General features: G+C 28.5%; 4 protein-coding genes and 1 pseudogene across 5 annotated transcripts; 4 read left to right on the top strand and 1 right to left on the bottom strand.

Moving 5' to 3' along the window:
• Positions 1-62: 62 nt before the first annotated feature.
• Positions 63-1,222, top strand: LOC124931281 (ycf49-like protein). The gene is made up of 4 exons (XM_047471714.1): positions 63-535; positions 623-701; positions 778-846; positions 917-1,222. Exons 1-4 carry the CDS (start codon positions 213-215, stop codon positions 1,025-1,027), a joined length of 582 nt encoding a protein of 193 aa, XP_047327670.1. The 5' UTR covers positions 63-212; the 3' UTR covers positions 1,028-1,222.
• Positions 1,223-2,557: 1,335 nt separating this feature from the next.
• Positions 2,558-3,516, bottom strand: LOC124932442 (protein LITTLE ZIPPER 2-like). Of its 2 annotated transcripts, none has more exons than XM_047473070.1 (2): positions 3,065-3,516; positions 2,558-2,955 (listed from the first exon to the last, which is right to left on the bottom strand). In XM_047473070.1, the coding sequence occupies exons 1-2, from the start codon at positions 3,172-3,174 to the stop codon at positions 2,721-2,723; spliced, it is 345 nt and encodes a 114-aa protein (XP_047329026.1). In that variant the 5' UTR covers positions 3,175-3,516; the 3' UTR covers positions 2,558-2,720. The 2 variants fall into 2 exon arrangements, with proteins under 2 accessions (XP_047329026.1, XP_047329027.1); XM_047473071.1 differs by having other exon boundaries at positions 2,558-2,949.
• A 9,808-nt stretch (positions 3,517-13,324) lies between these two features.
• Positions 13,325-14,764, top strand: LOC124928823 (protein DETOXIFICATION 56-like). Its single transcript, XM_047469073.1, has one exon. The coding sequence runs from the start codon at positions 13,334-13,336 to the stop codon at positions 14,762-14,764; it is 1,431 nt and encodes a 476-aa protein (XP_047325029.1). The 5' UTR covers positions 13,325-13,333.
• Positions 14,765-15,314: 550 nt separating this feature from the next.
• On the top strand, positions 15,315-15,469 carry LOC124933098 (annotated as a pseudogene).
• A 6,155-nt stretch (positions 15,470-21,624) lies between these two features.
• Positions 21,625-23,911, top strand: LOC124930826 (ACT domain-containing protein ACR8-like). Its single transcript, XM_047471186.1, has 6 exons — positions 21,625-21,876; positions 21,978-22,023; positions 22,110-22,224; positions 22,307-22,374; positions 22,463-23,029; positions 23,133-23,911. The coding sequence occupies exons 1-6, from the start codon at positions 21,806-21,808 to the stop codon at positions 23,604-23,606; spliced, it is 1,341 nt and encodes a 446-aa protein (XP_047327142.1). The 5' UTR covers positions 21,625-21,805; the 3' UTR covers positions 23,607-23,911.
• Positions 23,912-24,870: the final 959 nt, after the last annotated feature.

The raw sequence follows: 24,870 nt of genomic DNA, 5'->3' as shown, positions 1-24,870 counted from the left end.
TGACAAACAAAGCTTTAAGTCTTGAGTTGTTTTTCGTGATGGAGGAAAAATACAGTGAATAGGGCTCCACAGAAGATTAGAGTTAAAGAGGACCAACTATTTCATCTTCCTCCCTCTCTCCCGCAAAGCCCTATTCAGTTTGATGCGAGCTCGCCCACCGACAGAAAATCAATCATCCCGACTCCATCAAGGTGAACAAAGCAGTAGGAGTAATGGCCACACAGACGGTGATGCCTCTGGCACTGGGGCCAACTTTTTCGGTTCTTCCGAAAGTCAGTTTGAGACCCAAATACAGACCCGTTTTCTTCAACCCGATTAATTCATCCGCTCGTACTGAATCTGTGTCCGGAATCCCAAAAGAAATCATTCGCAGCCAGAACAAAACCGTTGTATCTCTGATTGGAGCTGGTTTGGCTCTGACATTAGTGGGGAGTCCTGCTTTTGCCGGTGAAGTACCTTGGATTCAACTGAGCGAGCCTTCCAACGCCTTATCTTTACCCACTTGGGCCATCCATATATCCAGCGTCGTTGAATGGTGATGTATCTATCTCTATCTCTATCTCTTTGTAAGAAGAGTCCCGAAATTGGTTTTCTTACAGTAGTAGTGTGTCTGAATTGAAAGGATTACGGCAATGACATTGGTGTGGCAATATGGGGATAAGTCTGGAAATGAAACATGGAAAGGGCTTTCTTGGGGCATGGTGAGAGTTTTCTTATCAGAATCTAAGTGGTTTTGAAAACTTCATTTGTATTGAATTATTACTACTCCTTAATTAGGTACCCCTGCTTGGCGGAGCTCTCTGTGCTTGCACATGGCATTTCTTTTACAACAGCGAAGCTCTTGAGGTTAGTGGCCCTTTGTTTTTCATTTATGTTTCTCAATTGTGGTTTATTTGTGTTCTTTCATTTGGTGCAGGTATTGGTAGCACTTCAAGCTGCATTGACAGTTATAGGCAACGCTACCTTGTGTTTGGCTGCATTCCGTATATACGGTTCATCGAAACAGGAGCAGTCCGAGAAATTGTAATGATTCCTCATTCGCCCCATATTCTTGATACATCAATGATATGATTTATTGGATGAAGCTGTTTACTGTCATAGATATTGAAGTCTTCAATGAAAACATAGATGTTGTTTGTTGAACATGAGTGAAATCAAACCACCATCATCATCATCATCTTCATAATAATAATAAGAAGAAAAAGACTTTTTCTGTTTGAAAGTAATTTTCTTACTTGAATAATATGTTTCAATGCAATGTATATGCCAACTGTATTGTTGGCCCCTTGTATGTAAACCATAATTATTTCTTTTGACTCAAGTTAGTTAAATAGTAATATGAATAGTCTTGACTTAAGGATTTGTACTACCTTTTTGGACTGAATAGAAGAAAAACAAGAGTAGATGTTTATGGTCAAATACTTTTGGTCACGGATCTAAACTAAAGAGGAGAAGTTACATATGGGGATTAGTGTTTTTTTATTATTATTATGAAGATCATATTGAGTTCGGTATAGGGTGATCTTTGTCCAATTTTGATTTACAATCTTCATGTCTTTTAGAGCCTTGCTGTAGTGAAACTCACACAAAGTCTTTTATACCTTTCTTTCTGTAACCTCATCTTTACTGTCACTGACTCGATACAGGTTAAATATGTTCTTCTTCAACCTACTTCGGCCTCATCCATAAATAAGTCTTGTAAGGGTTTCTGTAAATAAAGAGGCTCATCATCTATTGTTGGGAGGAAATAAAAAAAATGAAGTAAATGATATGTTGTCTTAAAGGTAGCTTTTGAAATTATAGTGGCAAGATTGTTGAAGCTACTTGTTAATACTTTTTTGGTTCAGGACTAGCAAGATAAAGAAAGGGTTGTGGGTACAAATGGATTTTGAGTAATATTTTTATTTTATGAGAAAGTAAATGATTTGGGTTAGATTTAATCCAAATAAGATATTGTTATTCATTTAAAAATTGGGTTAGTTATGATCAATTTTCTTTATTGAAAAAAGAATGCAAGACTAAAAATTTCACTAGGGTAACTCAAGTGTTAAGAGTTTTGTCTAATAGATCGGATGTCAGGAATTCGATTTTCACTACAAAAACTTAACTTATTGGTGTCATGATTAAGTGATGTAAGAGTAAAAATAATCATTAAATATGTTCCATGATTTGTGTGAAGTTGCCCCCATCTGGTAAGAAGTAAGAAGCCCCCACTCTCAAGGATCCAACAGATGGGTTGTTGGGATATTAAAAATGTGATAGGCTGGCCTGGCCAGGTTTGGTGTTTTCATCTTGCATTTAAATGTGGGGTTCTTCTTCTTCTTCTTCTTGGCTACGTATTGTCCTTAAAAACAAAACATGCCTGTTCTTTACGACAATACATTACATTTTGATTTGTTCTTGGCTTACTATTCATACACTGATAATTAATATAACAAATGAAATACTTTTAACATGCAGTTGTTAATATATACTAATCTCTTCTCTGCATGGAGTTTCTTGGGCTCTGTGTTTATAATGAATATATATATCTGCTTATTATAGATGCTTCTGAACTGAAATAGACAAGTTATTAAGCATGTGTCATATGATCTTAATTTGCTGATCAGCTAGTAATTGAATAGATTTATGCCAATTGCCAAGCAACAGAGAAATTGAAAGAAAGAAAATACAAGCAGAGTCAATTACATGGGTAATATCTGATTCATTTCGAAGAGTGATCATTGGATGTCGGTGTTGGGAGATGGGAATTTGTTGTGGAATTGAGACATTAAAGCAACATTCTCTTGATAAAGAATTGCTGCTTTCTTCCTCAACATGTTGTTTGCTTCTAGAATACTCATGTTCTCCATGTACAGCTTCAAGTTCTGCATCTCCATTTCCTTTTCTCTCTTTATTTCTCCAATATCAACCTCTCCTCTAATTCTTTCTCTCATCCCCTGCCCCTGCCCCTGCCTGATGATCAAACAAAACAAAACAAGACAAACCCATCATCATCATCAACTAGCTAGCTTTTACCAGAAGAAGACATAAGTGTTATTGATGAATGATATTAATTGATCACCTGCTGCTAAGCCTGCGAACTCGAAGCTTATAACGTTTGATTAATCTTATCCTTTCTCCAATGATCTTACCTCCTCCTCCTCCTGCTGTGCCACCACGGCCAATACACATGATTCGAATGATATTATTATTTGATGAAGGAAGGAAGGAAGGAAGATTGAAGTAGATGGAGTTATAATATTATGAGAGGAAGGGTGGTTGTTTTATATTGATGTTTTTACAGAATGCATCCATGTGTGTTCCCTTCTTCCTGTCATCAAATACTCGAGTATATTTCTCTCTCTTTCTCTCTATCTCTCTGTGTGTGTGTGTGTGAGAGTGAGTGAGAGAAAGATTCAAGAGAGGTAATGATGGCTGAAGAACTCATGATTACCAAAGAGCAGCAAAACCCATCTTAGTAGAAAAGCCTAAGAAGAAGGGGATCCATCCATCTCTCTATTTTCCATTTCCAATCCCCACCACCACTTTATCAAATTACCACTAAACCCTTTTCATTTATGCCATTATCGAAACCAGAGAGCATAACAACTAGGGATATTTTAGTCAGTTGGGACTGTTTTGCCGCCGAGAACGTACTTTAATTTTCCATGCAATTAAATTAAGGGATGATCTTGTAGTAAATTAATTACTTAGTTGAGAAAATTTAGATGCACATCGATCACATGTACTTTTCTTTTTCCAAGGTAAATCAGTAAATGTAACTTTTTAAATTTATGTCACATGAATTCATGAATATTTATCTTTTAGAATGTTCAACCATTTATCATGGTAATGAATTTAAATTTATTAATTTTTTCATTTTTTTTTAATGAATTATGAAAGGATTCAATTGCCAGTTGGGGTGGGAATTTATAAGTTTGAATAATAAATATATATATATATATATAATTTAAAAGAAAGAAGAAATATATGAAATGAGTTGGAAGGGAGAGGTGTGAAATTCAATGATTGTTGGGAAGTCACTATTATGAATTTAGGATGTCTAAGGAGGGTTTGGTTTAGGGTTTGTAAGTTGTATAAGAACCAAGCTCATTAATACCAACCAAATGGACCTGATTCAAAATTGGACATCACAAACTAGAAAAAAGAAAAAGTAAGTTTATCATAAGTTTCTAAAATTAACTATACATTAATAATAATATTATACTTATTTTAAATAATAGAATGGTCGACACAGAACAACAATGATGTAAAAATTATCACAATTAGGTATTAAACAGGTTTTTGAAAACCTGACTAATCTGATCATATTTGCATACATTCTTAAATTATAAAATTAATAGTTTAAACTATCAAAATTAAAATCATTATGGAGTCAGTTTATATTTTTTTTAAAAAATAAAAATTCGATACACATTAATTTTGTAAATAAAAAACTTGTTATTTAATAATAATATATATATTAGTTAGTCAATCAATATTTTTATTTTGACTTTTCTAATTAAATATGTCAAGTTTATTTGTAAATAAAATATATAAAAATTACATACTATATATTTAATTCGTTAGAATTAATTGCACTTCAAATAATATATGCAACCAATCCTTCTAAATATATATATATCAAAATTTTAAATATAATTTCAAAATAATATTTCACTTTATATGAATATATTTGAACTCAGTGTCAAAAATATATATATATATCCAACATTTAAACATCTATATCAAATAACTCTATTAAATAACTTATAATTATTGAATTAGATTTATAATTTTGTGAATAAATATACATTTTATAACTTTCCGATCCATGAGTTAAAAGAGATGTTTTTTCCACCCCACCTATATTCTCACTTCTCAATTAACTTCAAATTTACTTATTTATTCTTATCACTTTTATATATTTATCTTTATTATCTTTATTTATTTTACTTATTTTATTTTATTTAATTATTAATTTTTTTTATTAAATATAATTAATTTATTTATTTTTAATATATTTTTTTAACTTTATTTATTTAATTAAAAATACAAAATATTATTATTTTTATATTATAATTATTTAAAATATATTAAATATTGAAATGGGTACTAATTTAATAAAATATAATATTATTAATTAAAATAATAATGATTAGACTAATTATTAATTATTATTTAATAAATAATTTTATTTATAAAAAAAATTAAATCATTCAACTATTGTTTTATAAGTATTTTAATATATATATATATATATAATTAATATAATAAAATATTAAATATTTATATTTTATTAAATCAAAATACACTTTAATATTTTATATATTTTAAATAATTATAATATAAAAATAATAATATTTTGTATTTTTAATTAAATAAATAAAATAGAAAAAATATTAAAAATTAATTAATTAATTATATTTAATGATAAAAACTTAATAATTAAATAAAATAAAATAAGTAAAATAAATAAGATAAGAAAGATAAATATATAAAAATAATATGAATAAATAATGATTTTGGAGTTAATTAAGGAATGGACGAAAGATAAGAATATGAGACTGTGGAAAAAACAATTTGTATGAGTTAATTTATATATCACAAACCCACAAAGACTGTTATCCTTTCATCTATATGAAAATTCTCTTAGTCAATCTACTGTTTGTTTATATAACTGTGGTTTCTCAAGTCTTTGAAAAACTAATAAAATATAATTGAATAGTTAAAAAAATGTTTTTAAATATATGTAAGATCTTGTCAATGGGCACCCATTTGGGTGATATTCATAGATTTATTATTACAAAGTTTGAAGACATAAATATATAAGGGTCAAATGGTACCTTGATTATTCATGAGCACCTCTTTCTAACATTTCTCTCTAGCACTCATCTACATTTGATGCTCATAATTATATATGCCCATCAGCTAATATCAATTTAAAATCAACAATATCACCACTTAATGTCTTTTATATTTTTAAATTACATCAACAATTATTCTTTTTTGTATTTATTTTAACATTATCATTATATTGGCCCTAGCTTCAATTCTTATTTTCATTTCTTTTTTAAATAAATAATTCTCAAAACCGACTAAGAAAAGATTTATAAACACAAAATCGTGTAGAATGAAAAAACCAATTTGATTTATTTCAAGAATCTTGAATTGTATTCTCTTGTTGTATGAGATTGCTGGTCAGAAATTGACATTTTTTTGTGTGGTGATATGGTTTTTTTTAGATGAACTAGGATAACTCTAAGGTCGCTACCCTCGTTCAAATCATAACGTTTCTAGTAAATATTAAACATAAAACATTTATTTTCTCTCAAGTGGGTTTAGGAGTTGTAATGATAATATTTTATAATTTATATATATATATATTTATATATATATATATTTTGGTTAAATGGACTAGCACTAATCCTCTACAAACATGTTCAAATTCTCAAATGAAATGATTGTACACAACTACATATCCCATTCTCATTCCCATCCAAACACTTACAAACAATACAAGTGTAGATAATCTTTATTATAGCCAAAAATACTTTATATACCTGATGACACACCTTGCACCAAGTACACAAATACCCTGCACCATTTTATATTATAATATATATTATATTACACACAAATAAACACTATAAATTAAGATATATTTGTTGTCTCTATACTTAACCCACTTGTTTTTTTTTTTTTTTTGTATGTAAACAGATAGTACCGTTAATCTTCCTATTTCTAAAAAAAATAAAATAAAATAAAGGGAGTAAATTAAAGTGTATATCTTTGTGTACAGATATTATAAATTATAATGCTTGTGAACCACTATATATAATAATTAGGGTTTGAATGAAGATGGGTTTGAGGCCATTGAGAGAGGAGCAGAAACCACTCTATCTTCACACATTTTTCTTTTACTACATCATGATCATCAATTTGCTTCAAAAAAATTATAAATATATATATATATATAATTGGAATAAGATCTCTTGCTCTAATGATGCATGTCACCAATATTAATAGTCAACAAAATATGAGATTACTATTTTTCTTAGACTAATTCATTTTATTCACGGTCTTAATTCAAAATTGTCTCTCGCCTCGATCTAACCTCCTCTGCTAACCTAGCTCGATTATGTTTTTTCAAGGGTTGCGCTGATTTTAATTTTTATTCTTTTATCATTCAATATATTATGATTATTCCAAATGTGATATTATTTATTCTCTCCTAATAACATACAAATCAAAGAAGCACCTAATCCAAAATTGAGCAATTGTTTTACTCAATCAATTAAGCCCCATGAAGATCATTATACATTTAATCATTTAAATCAAGATTCTTAGTTTTTTAGGTTCTTAAATAGACTAATTCTCTTAGTACTTCTTGAATAATTGTGATTGGTCATTAGTTTTATTTCTTCCTAATTAATTTTGTTTTGCTATTCTTCAATTTTGACAAATTCCTATAATCCATTTTTCATGATTTTGATAGATATACATGATGTTTGATCAGTTGTGTGAGAAAAAAAATCAGATTTAGGTTTATATTTGTTTTTATATTTTATTTTCATATCAAACTTTTATTTTGTAAGTACTTTTATTTAGTGGTTATTTTTATTCTATGTGTGATCTCTTACTTTTTTAAATAATAAAAAAAAGGTAAAACAAACAAAATTGAGCTTATTTATACCAAAGAAAAGTTGAATTCAATTTATTTGCATTAGTTTATTTGTTAATATTAATGAATTTATTAATGTTAATATCTTAACTTATTTGTAATAGAATAAGTTGAACCAAACTGTCATCCTTTTATATATATATATATATATATATATATATATATATATATATATATATATATATATATATATATATATATATATATATATATATATATATATATTTATAAATTTTCAAGGCTATGTATATATTTATTTATTTTTTAGAGAAATGATACGAACAGAAATATGAAGTAATGACGTTATTAGTTGAAAAAAAGTGAAAAGTGTGGAAAAAAAAATTATTATTTTTTCAGCTAATTATTGTGTCACATCATTTCTTTTCCTACCCTATTTTCCAAATTTTTTCTGACTATCATTTCTTTTATTTTTATTTGTTATATTGATGTGATTTGATAAGTCTACAAATAACAGCACCTCAATTTTCTCAAAGAAAACTAATATAAATTATGTAATTGGTTATTGGCCAAACCTTCAATTTTTTTTTTTGGTATATAGTCAAAAATATCATAAAAAAGAATTTACTAACTCAACTATGGTGCTATATGGTAATAGTTTATACTTATCAAATTGAATTAAAGCATTGTTCAACACCAACATAATCGGGTGTCGCGATCGTTACTATTATCATGAAATATCACCACCCGAAAATCCTAGTCATGGCTCATAATGATACAAGCATAGGGCCAAAGGGGTATTCATGTCAATTGTAGTAGTGGACAATGTGCCTTACCAAGGTTGATGACAAAATGTCAACATGTAAATTATGCTATATATATACTTTTTTCATGTGTACACTTGATTATACGCAATTGTAATCGTTATCAGCTCTTTGACCTAGGTACATTATTCAGGCATTTAGCCTGAATATGTCGAACGGTTTAGTTAGATATCATATGTTATTGCTTAAATTGTTTTATTCTAAATTGAATCATTTATTATGATGTATTTGCAGACTTTTCTATTTTAGGCATAAGACAAACAAAGAGATCAGTGTTACAAGCTAAAAATAACCCATGGGTTTAAATATTATTATAACTTAATTGCTGGACATTCTTGTATGTGGACTTTGTTTGGTGGGTTATGTTATGTGGGATGTTTATTGAAAAGAGAAAAAAAAAAAAGGTTGTTTGTATTTTGAAAAAAATTATTACGATTAAACTTTAAAGTCAAGTTTATGGGTTCTTAGTAGGGGTGGTCAAACATATGGATCGGATTCGATCCGGTATTTCGGATCGGATATCCGACTCTTTTTTTCAAAAATCGTGATCCGTATCCGATCCGGTATTCGATCACTATCCGATCTGAAAGTCAGTCGGATATCCGCTGATCCGATTTCTTACAAGTTACCGCAGCAGCTCCGGCCTCCTCCAAGCCTCCAACTCCAGCCTCCAAGCTCCAACTCCAGCAACGTCTAATGACGATTTGAGAAACCGTCTGGAAAATGTGAAGAAGAAGAAACAGATCTGAAATGTCTAATGAGAAACCCGTTTGGTATGGGTTTGTAAACAGACATAGAAAAGAAAAGAAAAAGAAAGGTAGAGAGAGATATTTAATTATTTTATAATATTTTGTTTTTAAATTTATTTATTTAATAGATTTTAAATATCATCGGATCGGTTTCGAGTATCCGATTTTTTTTGCCCGATCCGTATCCGATCCGGAAATCCGGAAAAATATCGGATACGATTTTTTTCGGATCGGATTGGCCTGATCAACGGATCGGATCTTTCGAATCGAATTTTTTTGTCACCCTTAGTTCTTAGACCATCTCCGGGCACCCATAATGCGTTTGGGGTGCCTTTTTTTGTTTCAACCCTACTGCAAAAAAGAAACTCAAAATGAGTTTTTGTACTCTCTCCTCCAACCAAACACATATATGCGTTTGGACTTTACATCCTGTTTTGGCCATTTTTAAAAAATGGCCCTTAAGTTATATATTTTTTTATATATAATTTTTAATTTTTTTACATTTAAATTAATCCTTCAACTTATATTTTTTTCAAGATAAAAAGTTAAATTGTTTTCTAAATATATAATTAAATCATTAAATTTATTATATTTGAAATTTAATCTAATTTATTTTATATTTTATAATTTATTTTATATTTTTAACTTATATTTTATAACTTTAGTTTTATAAATTATCTTATAATATGTTAACCATGTTTGTTTTAATGTAATATGTTTGTTTATTTAAATGTATTTGAATTATTTTGTTGTTTATGAATTATTGATATATAATTAATTTTATTTTAATTTTATTAAATGAAAGAGAAAAGATTGGGATTAAATATGTAAAGTTAATAAATATATAAATAATATTAATAAGATTAAAAAGTGAGTGTAAGAAAGAAATATTCTAAGAATATTTTTTTGAGTTTGAGAATGAGTTTTGGGGTTGAGAATGAATTACTGTTTGATGGGATGTTTACTGCATTTTGGGTTTGAGAATGGATTTATGGGTTGGAGATGGTCTTAGTCCGAACTTAAAACTGCCCACGCATAATCTTTAATCTTTTAAGCATAAATTCTTATTTTAGAGTTATCCTAATAGATTTTGTTTATATTTAAATTACAAATTTTATAAAAATAAAAATAATTTAATATTTAAATTGATAAATGGAGTGATTTACAAAATAAGATGGTATAATTACATTTTTAGTATAAAAAACTCAACATCTAAAAGAGTTTTATAATTTGGAAGTTGCATTTTTTTTAATGGTTGTGTTTATATGATCTAAATAATTTTATTTTTTTCAACTATAATATTCCCTAAAAAAAATATTATTTAAAATTATCCTAGGTTAAACAAGTCCATGTCTACTTGAAAAAATAAATTATAGAATAAATGTGTTATTGAATACAAAGTTTTTAAACAAATCTAAAATCATATATTTTAGAGAAGTTAAATTTAGGTAAATTCTTAAATAGTTAAACTCTTACAATTTTATATTTATAATAATAAAATTATACGAGTTTATAAATAATTTTGATCTTATAATTTTACATTAAAATTAAAAATTATATTTATAAATTAAAAAAATATATATATTCAACAAAATTAATTAGTGCAATTAATTTTTGTAAATATAACTTTTTTATAATATCATTTACTAATTATTGTTTTTTAATTAATTTTATATTTAAATATATATATATATATTAAATTATTAATGTATAAAATACTTAATTATATATAAATAATAATAATAAAACGTATTAGGTAAATTATGTAAGCCCTTAATTTTTAGGAGTTTAAAACTAATAAAATATTTTAAGTAAACTCTCTATTTGGAATGTAATTTGATTGGATATGTATTGTAATTTATTGTACTTCAACGAATCATTTTTAATTTTTTTTTTATTTATATTTCCGTGGAATTGAAAATTGAATGGGCTAGTCCATTTAATCAAATTCTAGAGTCTAGTCCAATACATTTTAATTTGGGCCTGCACTAAAATGTTAATTTAATCAAATTCTAGAGTCTAGTCCAATACATTTTAATTTGGGCCTGCTTTAAAATATTAAAATATTAATAATTACTATGACTATAACATATAGTATTATTATTTTTCTTTATACATTAATGATTTAAAAAAAAAATATTAATATTGCATAGTCATTATTTAATTATATATAAATAATATTTAAAAAATAAATGAAAATTTAAATATTAAATAGTTAGATGGTTCGATAATAAAGAAAAAAAATCAATATTTTGATCATTATTTTTTGTTTGGCCAGATTGACTTGGTTACTTTCTTTGTTAACTTGTGTATTTTTATTTTCAGTATATTATTTATCAATTTGTAAAAGTAATATAAAATAAATTATACTAAAAATAAAAAATAATTATATTAGTTTATTTATTCAAATAAATATAATTCATTTTATTTATATAAAATCAAAATAATTTATAAAATTATAAAATCAGAAATTCAAAATAATAAGAATTTAATAATTTACCATGTATCATTAATATTTTAAAATTATAAACTAATTTAAACTTAGAATATTATGACTATTTTTTTTATGTTTTGTTTCTTTCATTTAACTAATTTAATGTTATCTTTAATAATAATAAGAAAAACAAAATAAATAAATAGGACCAATGATAAGGCGGCACCAAAACTGGGTATATTAATGTGGCCATAAAAAGTACATGCGGCCTTTTTCCAATGTGCATTAATTTACATTTTTCTTAAAGAAATATTTATTTACAGACTTTTTTCTCTTTTCTTTATTTTTTCTCTTTTCATGTACTTATTTCAATATATCTTAGGCTACTGTATTACAGTAACCCAATTCTGAAATATAATTGAATATTTTACATTTTTTAAAATAATATATTTTTATTAAAATATTAATTTAAATAAAATAATATTTTAAAATATAATTTAATAATATTTATCTATTCAAACACGATATATTCTAATACTATCTTATTAATAGGTGCATTAGTATTTTTATTTTTTAATAATGTGATTTTATTTAATGAAAATCAAAATGAGAAGTAAGGGTTTGTTTGAATAGTAATTATCTAAATAATCTAGTTATTTAAAAAATAAGGATGGGTAATGATTTTGAAGATTTATGAATTTTTTAATTAAAAAAACTTAAAAATATTAATATATAATGATAAAATAAAAAATAATAATTTAAAATATAGTGTATTTTAGTATTTTTTTAGTAACAAATAGAATGATGTGATAAAATAAAAAACTTAGTAATATGGTATTTTGAATTATAGTTATTTGAATAACCCTTACCAAACAAGAACTTAGTCCAAAATTTTGGGCATTATAGAAATAGTGTGATGATATCTCAATCATGATGATAATAGTTGGCTAGCTAGCCAAAATAAACAAGATTGGAAAAATAAAGTGACTGATTTAGTGGGATGTAAAGTAGCTAGAGCACCTCCCACCCATCCATTACAATAATGAATAAACATGGATCATCAAATACAACAACAGATAGATCATCAATATCACAATTATCTTCTTCTATATATACCTTTTTCAGTACTTCCATTTTTACTACACTTGTTTCTTCCAATTATTATATATTAATCTTGTTCCCAAATCTTCATTATTCCTTGTCCCCACTCCCCACCATCCTCATCATCATATATATGTACTTCACCAATATTCCTATAAAGATTCTCAGCAACCTATGTATATAGTGTTCTTCTATCTTAAATATATTATTTTCAGTATAAAAGTTTTAAGAATCAATTTATGGGTTTTTAGGTATCCCAAAAATGAATATATGGGTGCTAACTCATCTTCTCCATAATATGTTTTACAGTCAGTTCAAGAATCAACTAAATGGTACTTTACCCAATTCAAATAAAGTGATTTAATTAGTGAGTACTGTAATTAGCAAGAGAATAGAAAATCCAGATTAATTTGATTACCTTATCTGGTTCATGATGAATAGATAAGGCATTAATTTGCATTCTCATCATGCACTAATAACTATTTTTTATTATTAAATAAATAAATAAATAAAAGGCAACTTTTTCTTTTTTTTTACCAATTTCTTCAAGAAATCAATTTGCGAAAACCTCTCACAAGACAGAAGACTGAAAATCAACCAGATGGCTCACGATCTTTCTTCACCACCCTCAGTTGCAGCTAAGAAATGGCCAGCCAACTTGTTTCATGTTCTTATTTCAGAGCTGAGAATACAAAGAGGAATTTCAATCCCATTGATAGCCATGAATCTCACATGGTTCGCCAAGATAGCAATCACAACCGCGTTTCTTGGCCGTCTAGGTGAGCTACCATTGGCTGGGGGCACACTTGGCTTCACTTTTGCAAATGTAACCGGATTCTCTGTTTTGAGTGGTTTATGTGTTGCCATGGAACCAATCTGTGGTCAGGCTTATGGAGCCAAGAACTTCAAGCTTCTCCATAAGACCCTTCTCATGGTTATCACTCTGTTGCTTATAGTTTCTCTTCCAATTTCAATCTTGTGGCTCAATGTTGATAAAATCCTAATATATTTTGGGCAGCAAAAGGATATTTCACTTGTTGCTAAAGATTATATCTTTTACCTTCTCCCTGATTTAGCAGTTACTTCTCTACTCTGTCCATTGAAATCGTATTTGAGCTCTCAAAACGTGACTGTCCCCATAATGTGTAGCTCGGCCCTGGCTGTTGCTTTCCATTTGCCAATTAACATGATCCTTTTCAGAGCTAGAGGTCTCGAAGGAGTATCCATGGCTGTTTGGATTAGTGATCTCGTAGCATTGGTTTTGCTTGCTTCATACACGTTCATTATGGAGATTCGCAAGGGAGGGAAATGGGAAGAAGGCGGTTGGATTGAACAAGAAATTGCAGATTGGATCAAATTGATGAAACTCTCGGGACCCTGCTGTTTAACCACCTGCCTCGAATGGTGGTGTATCGAGATTCTTGTTCTTTTAACAGGTCGACTCCCGAACGCCAAACAGGCTTTAGGAGTGTTGACAATCGTTCTCAACTTCGACTACTTACTTTACTCTGTTATGCTTTCGTTATCAACTTGTGCTTCCATTAGAGTTTCGAACGAACTGGGTGCTAATCGAGAGCAATCTGCTAGAGAATCGGCGATGGTGTCTCTGGTTTTGAGTGTTGTGTCGGGTTTGATTGCGGGTTTGATCATGGTGGCGGTTAGAGGGATTTGGGGACCACTGTTTAGCCATGATAAGGGTATTGTGAAGGGAGTGAAGAAGATGGTGTTGTTGATGGCTATGGCAGAGGTGGTGAATTTCCCAGTTGTGGTTTTGGGAGGAATTGTGAGAGGAACGGCTAGACCTTGGCTTGGGATGTACTCGAATTTGGGAGGGTTCTATCTGTTGGCGTTGCCTATAGCTGTGGTTTTGGCTTTTAAAGTTAAGATCGGGTTAGGGGGTTTACTTTTAGGGTTCTTGGTTGGGATGGTGGCTTGTTTGGTGTTGTTGTTGGTTTTTGTGGCTAGGATTGATTGGTCACAAGAAGCTGTTAAAGCTCAGAGACTTGCTGGAGATGGAAATCAACAACAATAATCTGATAACATATATATGCTCTGTAATTAATTATTAGTGTATTTTTGTCTGGTTTTTCACAATAACTAGTGATTTCTTCTTATAAAATATTACTAGCAAAATTTCTTAAGAGTATTGATTTTGAACTATTAGTCATTTAGGTATTGAACAATAACATATAAACAAATATTTTAGTTTTATTATATATAACTCATATTTGAACTTAATGATTTTATTTAAAAATAAAATATCATAAAATTATAATTTTATTTTAAATATTTTACTAATAACAATAATATATATAATTATTATTTAAATAAAATATTTTTAATACATAAATATTGGATTATTCTATTTATTTGAAGTCAAATAAAATATTTTTTATAATATGTATTTAACATTTTAATTTAATTATTATAAAATTAAAAATAATAATATATTTTGAAACTATAGTTTGTTTTCTAAAGAAATGGGAATATGAGAGAAGCGTTCCGTCCCACATCGGAAAGGTAGAAGAGTGGGGGAAAGTGGGAGCGGATATAAAATGAGAGAGAATGAGACTGAAGAAAGCATCTTTGCGCTTGGGGCAATGACGCAGCTAGTGAGGTTCTAACCGAGGCGCGTCAATTGCTGGTTGAAAACTATTTCCAAACCCCCTCCTCGGTTTGAGTTCTGCTCGAGCCGTCGAGAATTTCTGGAAGGGCTTCCTCTTTTTGAGGTATAACCCTACAAATCATTAAGACCTAAGTTTTTCTTTCTTTCGTTCTTCGTCTTTGACGGCTTAGATAAAATTCTTGACCTGTTAAATAAAAGAAACAGGAGGTACCTTCGGTAGGACATCTATTATTTTACGTATTGGGCTTCTACCATAGAAAAACAAAGAATTTGTATAGGACATGTAATCTTAAGAATGAGCCCATTTGTCTAGAAGGCTGATCCAATGCTACTGATGTAAAATTGATCCAAAATAATGACAAATATAAAAATAATAATTATATATATAATATAAAACAAATGCAGTTTGAGATAAAATGTACGTGTGAGCCGAACCTACCTGTTCCATTTATCAAGACCAACCGTCACGAAAGACAAAAAAATATTATAGTTAAAAATTAAAATAGACCAGGAACCATCTGAAACATGAAAAACGGTTAATGTTTTAAAATTAACCATAACAATTTCGAACCGGTATTTACCAAAAACGATGTGGTTTTGATCAACATTTGGTGATAAAATTAAAATCTGTAAAACAAAATAGTTATAGAAGAAAAAGATATGTAACCAGGGCCGGCCGGCCCAAAATTCGTGTGACCCAATCGAAAATAATAATTATTCTTATTTATTATTCAACTTGTTATATTAAAAACATATAGTAATATTTATTAAGGTAGCGGGTTCAATCATTTGCTCGACTCACCCTCGACCTTCATAAGTTTTTATTTAATTAATTAATTTCGTTAATTATTTTATAAACATTTTAAAATTTAAATTTATGCATAACAGAGTATATCCAAATAATGTCAAACAGGCCGAAACCCAACCTAATCCGCGATCAACCCTAGATAAAAAAAAATGTCCATTTAAAGAAAACATTACTAGCTTATTTTTTTAAATAATTAAAACTTAATTTATTAAGATATATATATTTATAAATTTATTAGGTGCTCGAACTCAAATTTAACTTTAGTATTGATTTTTAAAAGAGTGTATGTACACTCATAAAAAACGGGATGGAAGGTTTCAGTCCTTCACCTAATAAATTAAGTTTATAAAAAATATTGCTACTCAATTAAATTAAGTATATTTTTTTTCAATCTTAATGTTAAAATTATGATAATTAAAAATAAAAATCCTGATATCCTTAGTCTAAAGAAGGGTAGTCGGGTCAACCCTAACTATAATAAATAAATAATAATGTTGTTGTTGGCTTATCAACAGAGGGTTTAGCCGACAAGTATAGGAACAAATTAATTAAAGTGACTGTTAGCAAATTAAAAAGAAATAAGAAATAAAAAAAAACCCTAAAGTGACTTAAAATTGAAGGGATGATATGGTTAATTGTCAACTTCCAAGTGCCCTCTAAGTTGTCAATCATGCTCTCAACATTAACCACCCTTCATCCCTTATTTGTTATTATTCTTATCCATAGATTGGACCCGGGAAATCATAGCCGTCCGATCATTATCACTGTAATAATTAGGGTTCTAATCTATTCTAAACTACCTGTTTTTATTATTTCTAGGCTACTTCAAATTAGAATATTCTATTAATATTCTCTAACCCCCTAATTATGATAGTGGTTGTATTAATTGGTTGATATCATATATTTATTTAATTTTCATTAAAAAAACAATTCCTATTAATTAAAATAAGAAGTTACATAAAAAAACAAATTTACAAAATAAAAAGTTAATATTATTTATTTGTAAAAAATTAAAATTCTAAGGAAGAATATTCAATAAACATTTAAATTTTTGAAGAGTGATTCTAAAGATTAATAACAATAAGTGACGAAATAAGACAAATCGAAAAAATATCAATCAAATATTTTGAACGACGATAAAATTGCTTTTATTGAACATCGATAAATAACGTCGAAAAAAATGTTGTCAGGTGATAAAAAAAAGTTAACATTTCATAAAAACAATCAGCATAGATTTAAAAAAGTTTACAACTAAAATATAAGTTTCAATTACTTTTTAATGAAAAAATAATATAAATTTATCAACTTAATTTGATTTGTTACTAAAAAAAATAAAAATAGATGGACACATAGATATGAATAACAAATTATTCACCAACAACTATCAGCATGGTTTGTATTACAAAAAATTGGAATGAAAATTCGATCCAATTAAATAGGATGTCACATCAAACAAAACATAACACCAACTCAAATATTAGTGATTTTGAAAAAGAGCATGACGATGCTAAAAAGGTAATCGAATGGTTTTAAAAAATAACTTTTCAATTTAAAAAAAAAAAACATAACCCTAATTTCATTGAGGACCAATATAATTGTTGTATATGAGAAATGTTTTTGAAGAATTAATGATTAATTAGTGATAATAGAGTGTCCTATATATATATATATATATAATATTTGAGTCTATTGTAAAATAATTAAAATTTTCAAACAAATTGATTAACAAATTAATCTTATAAATCACTCCATCAACAAATGAACAAAACATAATTAAGCTTGAAGTTAGCTGAAGTCAAATGATCAGCATTAATGTTTTATCCTAAATCTTAATAATTAATTAATTAAGTCCAAATAATGAACGCTTTGTGCTACAAACTAGGAATCTTTTGAAATTTTGAAGATCCACTAAAAATTAATTCCTTTCAATTTGATTGTGTTTTAATATCACCCTCAATTGTCATGTATATATATATATATATATATCATCGAAAGAGTTAAAAAAAAATAACGTCCTTATGATGATCTCTATATAAAGTACCTATTTCAACTGTCTTAATTATAACAAAAATAGTAAAAATAATTGCATAGTTTATTATGAAATAATTTGGAGTAAGCATGTTGCATTTATTGCAATTGTCATGTTCCATATAAAGAAAGTCGAATTAGTGAATGAACATCACGACTAATTGTCAGTTATTTTATTAGAAAATTAAATTAAAAAATGAACGACAAGATCTGATCTTTTTTTATCCGTGACAGTTTAAAAAATCAAAATTTGAGTCAACCCATTTAAGATCACCCATTAAATGCTCAATAACTTGTTTTAAGGGAAGCTTCCTTTGAAAAAAAAAGAATAATAAATGTGAGTATAGTATCATAATATTACAGGGAGGAAAATAAACACTAGGATAAAACAAAACATAGGACAGAACAAACAAACCACAAAATCAACCCTTCACCGAGTCCATGAACGATGCACCCAATATTTCCGTAGACAAGTCGCCTTAAATCCCGAGCCAGTCGAGACACAACATAACCCAATACATGTTGTGGGGTTAATGAACGGATTCAAAAATTTGAGTTTGGGTCGACTTATTTTTTTTTAGTGAACTTAAAAAAATAACGGAAAAATTATAGATAAAAAAAATAAATAAAATTAAATTGTCTATTTTTTAATAATTAGATAATTAAATACTGAATTAAATTAATTTTTTAACAAATTAGTGGATAATGTCAAATTTCTAGATTTACATCTAGATGGAGCAACCCATCATCGACCCTATGATATGGCCACATGGCCTAGACAGCCGATTTAGGGCCAAAAATGTATTAACAATTAACGAGGTTTAAACCCTAAATCACTTGTTAACATAAAGTTTAATTAACTGGACTATGTTAATTTAGTTAATGATAATACAAAAACAATTATATTTGCTACTTAACAACCAATACCTAATGAATACCAACAATAATAACATGAAATTGAAAAAATGTGAAATTAAGTGATTTTTGCATCTTTTGTAGATACATGATGTCGTCTATGAAGAAGATATGAACGTGAATAACACTCCAATAAATGATAAAATCCAACATAAGTTAGGTGAAAGAAAAAGGAAAAAAATCATAAGATATTTTGTATATAAAAAAGGAAATGAAAAGTAAGATGGTGAGAGAGTGTGAGGTAGAGAGAGAAACGTGTAATTTGCATGCCTCTTTTTGTGAAGGAATAGGGATATTGGTATAATTAATATTATTGGCCAAATAATTTAAAATGCACTTTTTATTTCGACCTAGCTAGTTAGTTGATGGATTATTTTTTTTCATCTAATTACAAGAAGCTTGTAAAAGGAATGATAACCTAGTAAATTAATAAACTTGTATCATCAAATTTTGGTAATGATTTTAATTAATAAATGAAATATGAAAGGAAAGGAAAGGAAAGAAACACTAGTAGCAGCAAACATGGAAGGTTTATGGGAACGGGGGAATGAAATCCTTGATTTTTGGGTCCAAAAACAGTCAAAGAGAAGATGCCAATAATAATAATAATAATAATAATAATAATAATTAATCTGAGCTGTCATCCACGTGTCTCTTGGCTATCTTGAAAGGCCATTCTATCTCGACATCGTGTCTCGTGCCCTCGTCCATGTTGTCCCCACGTCTATCTATTTCCTCCGCCCACAATCTCAGATTAATTAAATGAATCTCAAAACGACAGCGTTATTGAAAGTTTCTTACTGCTCTACACGTCGTAATAATATTATTAATCTACCGACCGAGAATCATGCAGTTTAATTTATTATTTACACACAGCTAGCTATGACAGTTAAAAATTAATAATTAATTTTCTTTATTATTATTTATACCTCGACCCGACCACCACAGTAGTAAGTAGTGTCGTGGTTAATTAATGTGTTGTTGGAGCCACGTCCTTGTGAACTCCCTCGACCTCATTACTATCAAATACATCAACCCAACATATATAACAAATTAATTAACCTCCTATAATATTCCAACAACCCACTGTTTGTTTTTAAGTAGCAGTGGTATACTTTATTAAAATAGAAGTATTATTCATTATGAAATTATTACTAATCATGCAAAAAAAAAAAAATGCATTAATTTGCCAAGTTGGTGTTATATGTATGTGTCATGTGAAGTTGAAATCGACTATTAAGGTCGGTTATAAGGTGAGCCCAACAAGAACATAGACTATGGTATACCAACCTATGGCAACTCATCAATTTACCCATATGTCAAAAAGACAATTTATTCTCTTATAATTTTGTTATAGATAAGAGTTCAATCATTTATAAATAAAATTAATAATTTATATATCTTAATATGGATATGACTTATGAGATATTTGTTAAATTAGATAAAAAATTTTTTTTACTATGGCCACCATATAATTAGAGCCGTCCCTATTGCGATTTATCTACTTTTACATTTTACTGAATTGTATCTAGTCTCTTATATAATATGTTATGATTAACTTAGATAATATCCAATTTATTAAATAGTTTGTGATAAATTTGAATTGAGGTGATTCATTTGACTAACCTAGATTATTGAATAACCATCCTAAATATATATTTTTTTTACTATCTCAGTAAAAGAATTATCAATATCATAATTAGTAATGATATTATCAAGATGTTTTCTCAAATTTGTTTTTATTTTTATTTAATGACATTCTTATGTATTTTTAGAATACAGAGATATTATATTAAATATTATATATAATTACATAATTTATGTGTAACATAGCAGATTACATTGTTAATTTAGGAAATATATATAGTAATAATAATATTATATTATATTAATATTTAACATTGTGATAATATCTTACCTATTATATCTGAAATAAAAATAATAATTTGAAAATAATTAAATATGAAATATTGAAACTTCAAATTAAAGAATAGTAACAATAATTTATAGATGAAGCCAAATATCAAACAAGTCCTAGTAAGTAGTAATGCATTGCTTTGTCTGGAAAGAATTATTATTAGCTAATTTAAACTTTAGAATAATTCTTTTTTTCTTTCTTTATGTCAGCAATAATCCTCGTGGCCCATTATTCACGTTTGACGGTGTGAGCGAGACACCTCATATCCCTTACCCCAACCTACCCTCCGTTGAGTCGAACCCACGCAAAGTTATCCTCTCTCCTACGTGGCAGCCACCTGTACTATTCCATTCCACCTGTTTTCCAACTTTCTTTACACCCGTCCCGTCCCAGTGTCTCCGTGTGTTTTAAAATAAAAATAAAAATAAAAACGTAAAGATTTATTAAATCCCTAAAAATAATAAATTAAATTAAAGATTTTGTTAGATTAATATTTTCTTAAATTGAAAGGAAAGCAAATCCTCAAAGTTCATATAAATAGAGGAGTGTGTGTTAATCAAGTTAATTGTATATGCCGCTGAATTAGCAAAGCAAAATATTTATAGAGAGAGAAAAAAAGAAAGTTCAGTCAAGGCAGGAAATCAGGGAAATCCTTTTCAATGGCGATTTTGGTCGGTTAACTTGAATCTTCGCTAGGTAGGGTTAAGGGACGTTCATCATCTTCCTCTCACCTCTTTCGTTTTTTTCATATCTTTCTTCAAGCAAAATCACACCAAACATGATGGAATCATCTGCCCCTGCTTGTCTCGATGAATTTGAGAAACTCATTCAAAGGATGAGCACTCCAAGGTCACTCACTCGCTCAACTTCGATTTCTCTTCCGTTTCGATTTTTACTTTTTGATTTTGGATTCATCTGTATCTGACTTTTCTTTTCAGCCTATCTTACAGAGTAATGATCGACAATGCTGGTTGCTCCGACGCTACAAGCGTAATGGTAAGTCATCAACAATCTAACCTGATTTCTTCATGTATTCTTATAGAATCTAACTTATGTTCATTCATATGATTTTGTTATAATAGATTGATTGCGCTCGTAAGGATGGAATTCTTCTGGAAGCAGTTCAAGTTCTTACAGATCTGAATCTTTCAATAAAGAAGGCTTACATATCCTCCGATGGAAGATGGTTCATGGATGGTAATACATTAACTAATTGATCCAAAAATTCAAGCGCGTAATTTGAATCTGATTTTAATTATTTCATTTTTCCCTCTTTCAGTTTTTCACGTGACAGATTTGGACGGTAACAAATTAACCGACGAGAGCGTCATCAACTACATGGAACACGTAATTTTTATTCTCAACTGAATCTGTTTCAGATTTTCAATTTTAATTTTAATTTCACTAAAAACGATTTCCCTCTCAATTGATACAGTCCCTGGGAGCAATTCATTATGCAAGATCAAAAAGCTTTGAAGGTCTAACAGCTCTAGAGCTAACAGGAACGGATAGATTAGGTCTTTTATCGGAAGTGTTTGCAGTTCTCTCCGATTTGAACTGTAATGTAGTCGAATCCAAAGTTTGGACACACAACGGTAGAATCGCGTCAATAATCTATCTTAAGGATTGCGATTCCGGTTTCCCAATTGAAGATTCTCAGAAGATAAACAAGATCGAAGCTCGATTGAGAAACGTTTTGAAAGGGGATAACGATATTCGTAGCGCAAAAACATCTATCTCTATAGCCGATACCCATACCGAAAGAAGGCTTCATCAGATGATGTTTTCAGATCGTGATTACGAAAGAGAACCCATCATGAAAGTTAATTCAAATCCTCCTATCGTCAACGTCGAGAATTGTCTTGAAAAGGGTTACTCTGTTGTCCATATTGAATGTAAAGATCGAACGAAGCTTCTGTTTGACGTGGTTTGCACGCTTACAGATATGCAATATGTTGTCTATCATGGAACTATCAACACAGACGACGGCATAGCTTTCATGGTAATTAGTTAATTAATTAAACACAAACAAACGTAACCCATGAAGCTTCTGTTTTGTTGTTTTGTTCTGTTAATTGAATATGTTTTTGGTTTTTGATTTTCAGGAGTTGTTTATTAAGCATGTAGATGGAAACCCGATAAATTCAGAAGCAGAGAAACAGAGGGTCGTTCTTTGCATAAAGGCTGCGATTGAAAGAAGAGGATCTGAAGGAGTGAGATTAGAGCTGTGTAAGAAAGACAAGAAAGGGCTATTAGCCGATGTTACAAGAACATTCCGTGAAAACGGGTTAAACGTAACTAGGGCAGAGGTATCAACAACGATGGACATAGCTTTGAATATCTTCTATGTTACGGATGCAAATGGAAACCAGGCATGCGAAAAGTTAATAGAATCAGTAAGAGAGAAGATTGGTTTAAGTGACTTGAAAGTGAAGGAATTGCCATTACTGTATCAGAAACAGAACAAGGGTAAAAGTGACGACACAGTTACGGCAGGGGGAATGTTATTATCACTTGGATCCATTGTTAGGAAGAATCTATACCATCTCGGCTTGATCAGATCATATTTTTTGAATTAAATTGAATGGATGGGGGTTGCTTTTGTAAATATGATGTTAGAGAGAGAGATTAGTTAGGTGATAGTAGTTGTGATGAGTAGAGATTGGTGGTGGTCCATGTAGTAGTACGATAATGGTGGGATTAGATAGAGAAATGGGGTCCTCTTTCATTAAACGCTTGGAATTCAAGAAAAGTAAAATGAAATCTAGATGAAGAAGATGATGATGATAACGTGGCAGAAGATTATTAGGTAATATTGAATCAGTCTTGTACATCTGTTCTGTTGGTAAATATATTGATTTTATGAAGAACCCGTTTTATGGTTTGACTTTTTACTCTTTTATTTATGATGATGATGATAGAGCCCATTAAATTAAAATAAAGCAAAAAATAAATGTTTTCTATTAATTCGACATTAATGAACCTTGCAAATTTCACCACCATCTCTTCTTGTTAGGTTTATGTGTGTTTTCTTTCTTTTGCAAAAGATAATTGAAAAATAAAGAAAGCCTAATACAAATTTCAAAATATAAATAAAATAGACATTTGAATTAATTAGCAAAGCTTTAATAATATCTACCAAGAAGATTCAAATCCCATGAGTAAGTTAAAGCTAAATGGTCCATACCGATATGGACAATATATATGTTTATATTATAAACTACTATTTGAAAAATAAAAGACTTTCCCCCCAATAAAAACACTTCATTCCTCCATAAAAAAAAGTGCTTTTCAGTCATTTTCGAAGGGTCAATCATCGTTTTCTCGTTCATTAGATCTTATGTTGAATCTCAATCGTTAGACGTCTTTAAAATATGTTATGGCATGTATAAGTAACGGTCTTGAGGGTTGTAATACACTAAATTATTTTATTTAAATAAAATTTGCATTTTTTTTAAAGATAGGAGATATAAAGTATTTAGAGCTAAAAATTATTAAAAAATAATTTAATGCAATTTGTATTCTAGCTTCAAACTTATAAGTGTCATTTTTTTAAAAAGTTAAAATTTTTTTTTTTGTAGAAGTTTATGACGTGATCAATGTATAGAATGATTGTTTTTTGTTTCATTTTCAACTTAAAAAAATATTAATTAATAGTGAATAAATTTGAAAAATGGAATAATATTTGAAAAAAAGTTAAATGGTGATAGTAACTATATATGAAAATCCAAAGTAGATATAGTGGCGATTATTTCAATGATCTATCTATAGATAGCAAGCTAGCTAGCATCGTTAAAATCTGGTAAATAATAATTAATTAATTATTTAACAGAATCCAAAACA

Source organism: Impatiens glandulifera, chromosome 3 (genome assembly GCF_907164915.1).
Source record: "Impatiens glandulifera chromosome 3, dImpGla2.1, whole genome shotgun sequence".
In the NCBI taxonomy this organism is placed as follows: domain Eukaryota; kingdom Viridiplantae; phylum Streptophyta; class Magnoliopsida; order Ericales; family Balsaminaceae; genus Impatiens; species Impatiens glandulifera.
This window is presented reverse-complemented; position numbering and strand designations above follow the sequence as displayed.

Excerpts from the sequence above, each read along its gene's own strand:
- LOC124931281 (XM_047471714.1), top strand. The coding sequence starts at position 213 with ATGGCCACACAGACGGTGATGCCTCTGGCACTGGGGCCAACTTTTTCG. Across the intron at positions 536-622 it reads ATATCCAGCGTCGTTGAATG|GATTACGGCAATGACATTGG; the intron begins GTGATGTATCTA and ends CTGAATTGAAAG. Across the intron at positions 847-916 it reads ACAACAGCGAAGCTCTTGAG|GTATTGGTAGCACTTCAAGC; the intron begins GTTAGTGGCCCT and ends CATTTGGTGCAG.
- LOC124932442 (XM_047473070.1), bottom strand. The coding sequence starts at position 3,174 with ATGTGTATTGGCCGTGGTGGCACAGCAGGAGGAGGAGGAGGTAAGATC. Across the intron at positions 2,956-3,064 it reads GTTCGCAGGCTTAGCAGCAG|GCAGGGGCAGGGGCAGGGGA; the intron begins GTGATCAATTAA and ends TTTGATCATCAG.
- LOC124928823 (XM_047469073.1), top strand. The coding sequence starts at position 13,334 with ATGGCTCACGATCTTTCTTCACCACCCTCAGTTGCAGCTAAGAAATGG.
- LOC124930826 (XM_047471186.1), top strand. The coding sequence starts at position 21,806 with ATGATGGAATCATCTGCCCCTGCTTGTCTCGATGAATTTGAGAAACTC. Across the intron at positions 22,225-22,306 it reads TGGAAGATGGTTCATGGATG|TTTTTCACGTGACAGATTTG; the intron begins GTAATACATTAA and ends TCCCTCTTTCAG. Across the intron at positions 23,030-23,132 it reads ACGACGGCATAGCTTTCATG|GAGTTGTTTATTAAGCATGT; the intron begins GTAATTAGTTAA and ends TTTGATTTTCAG.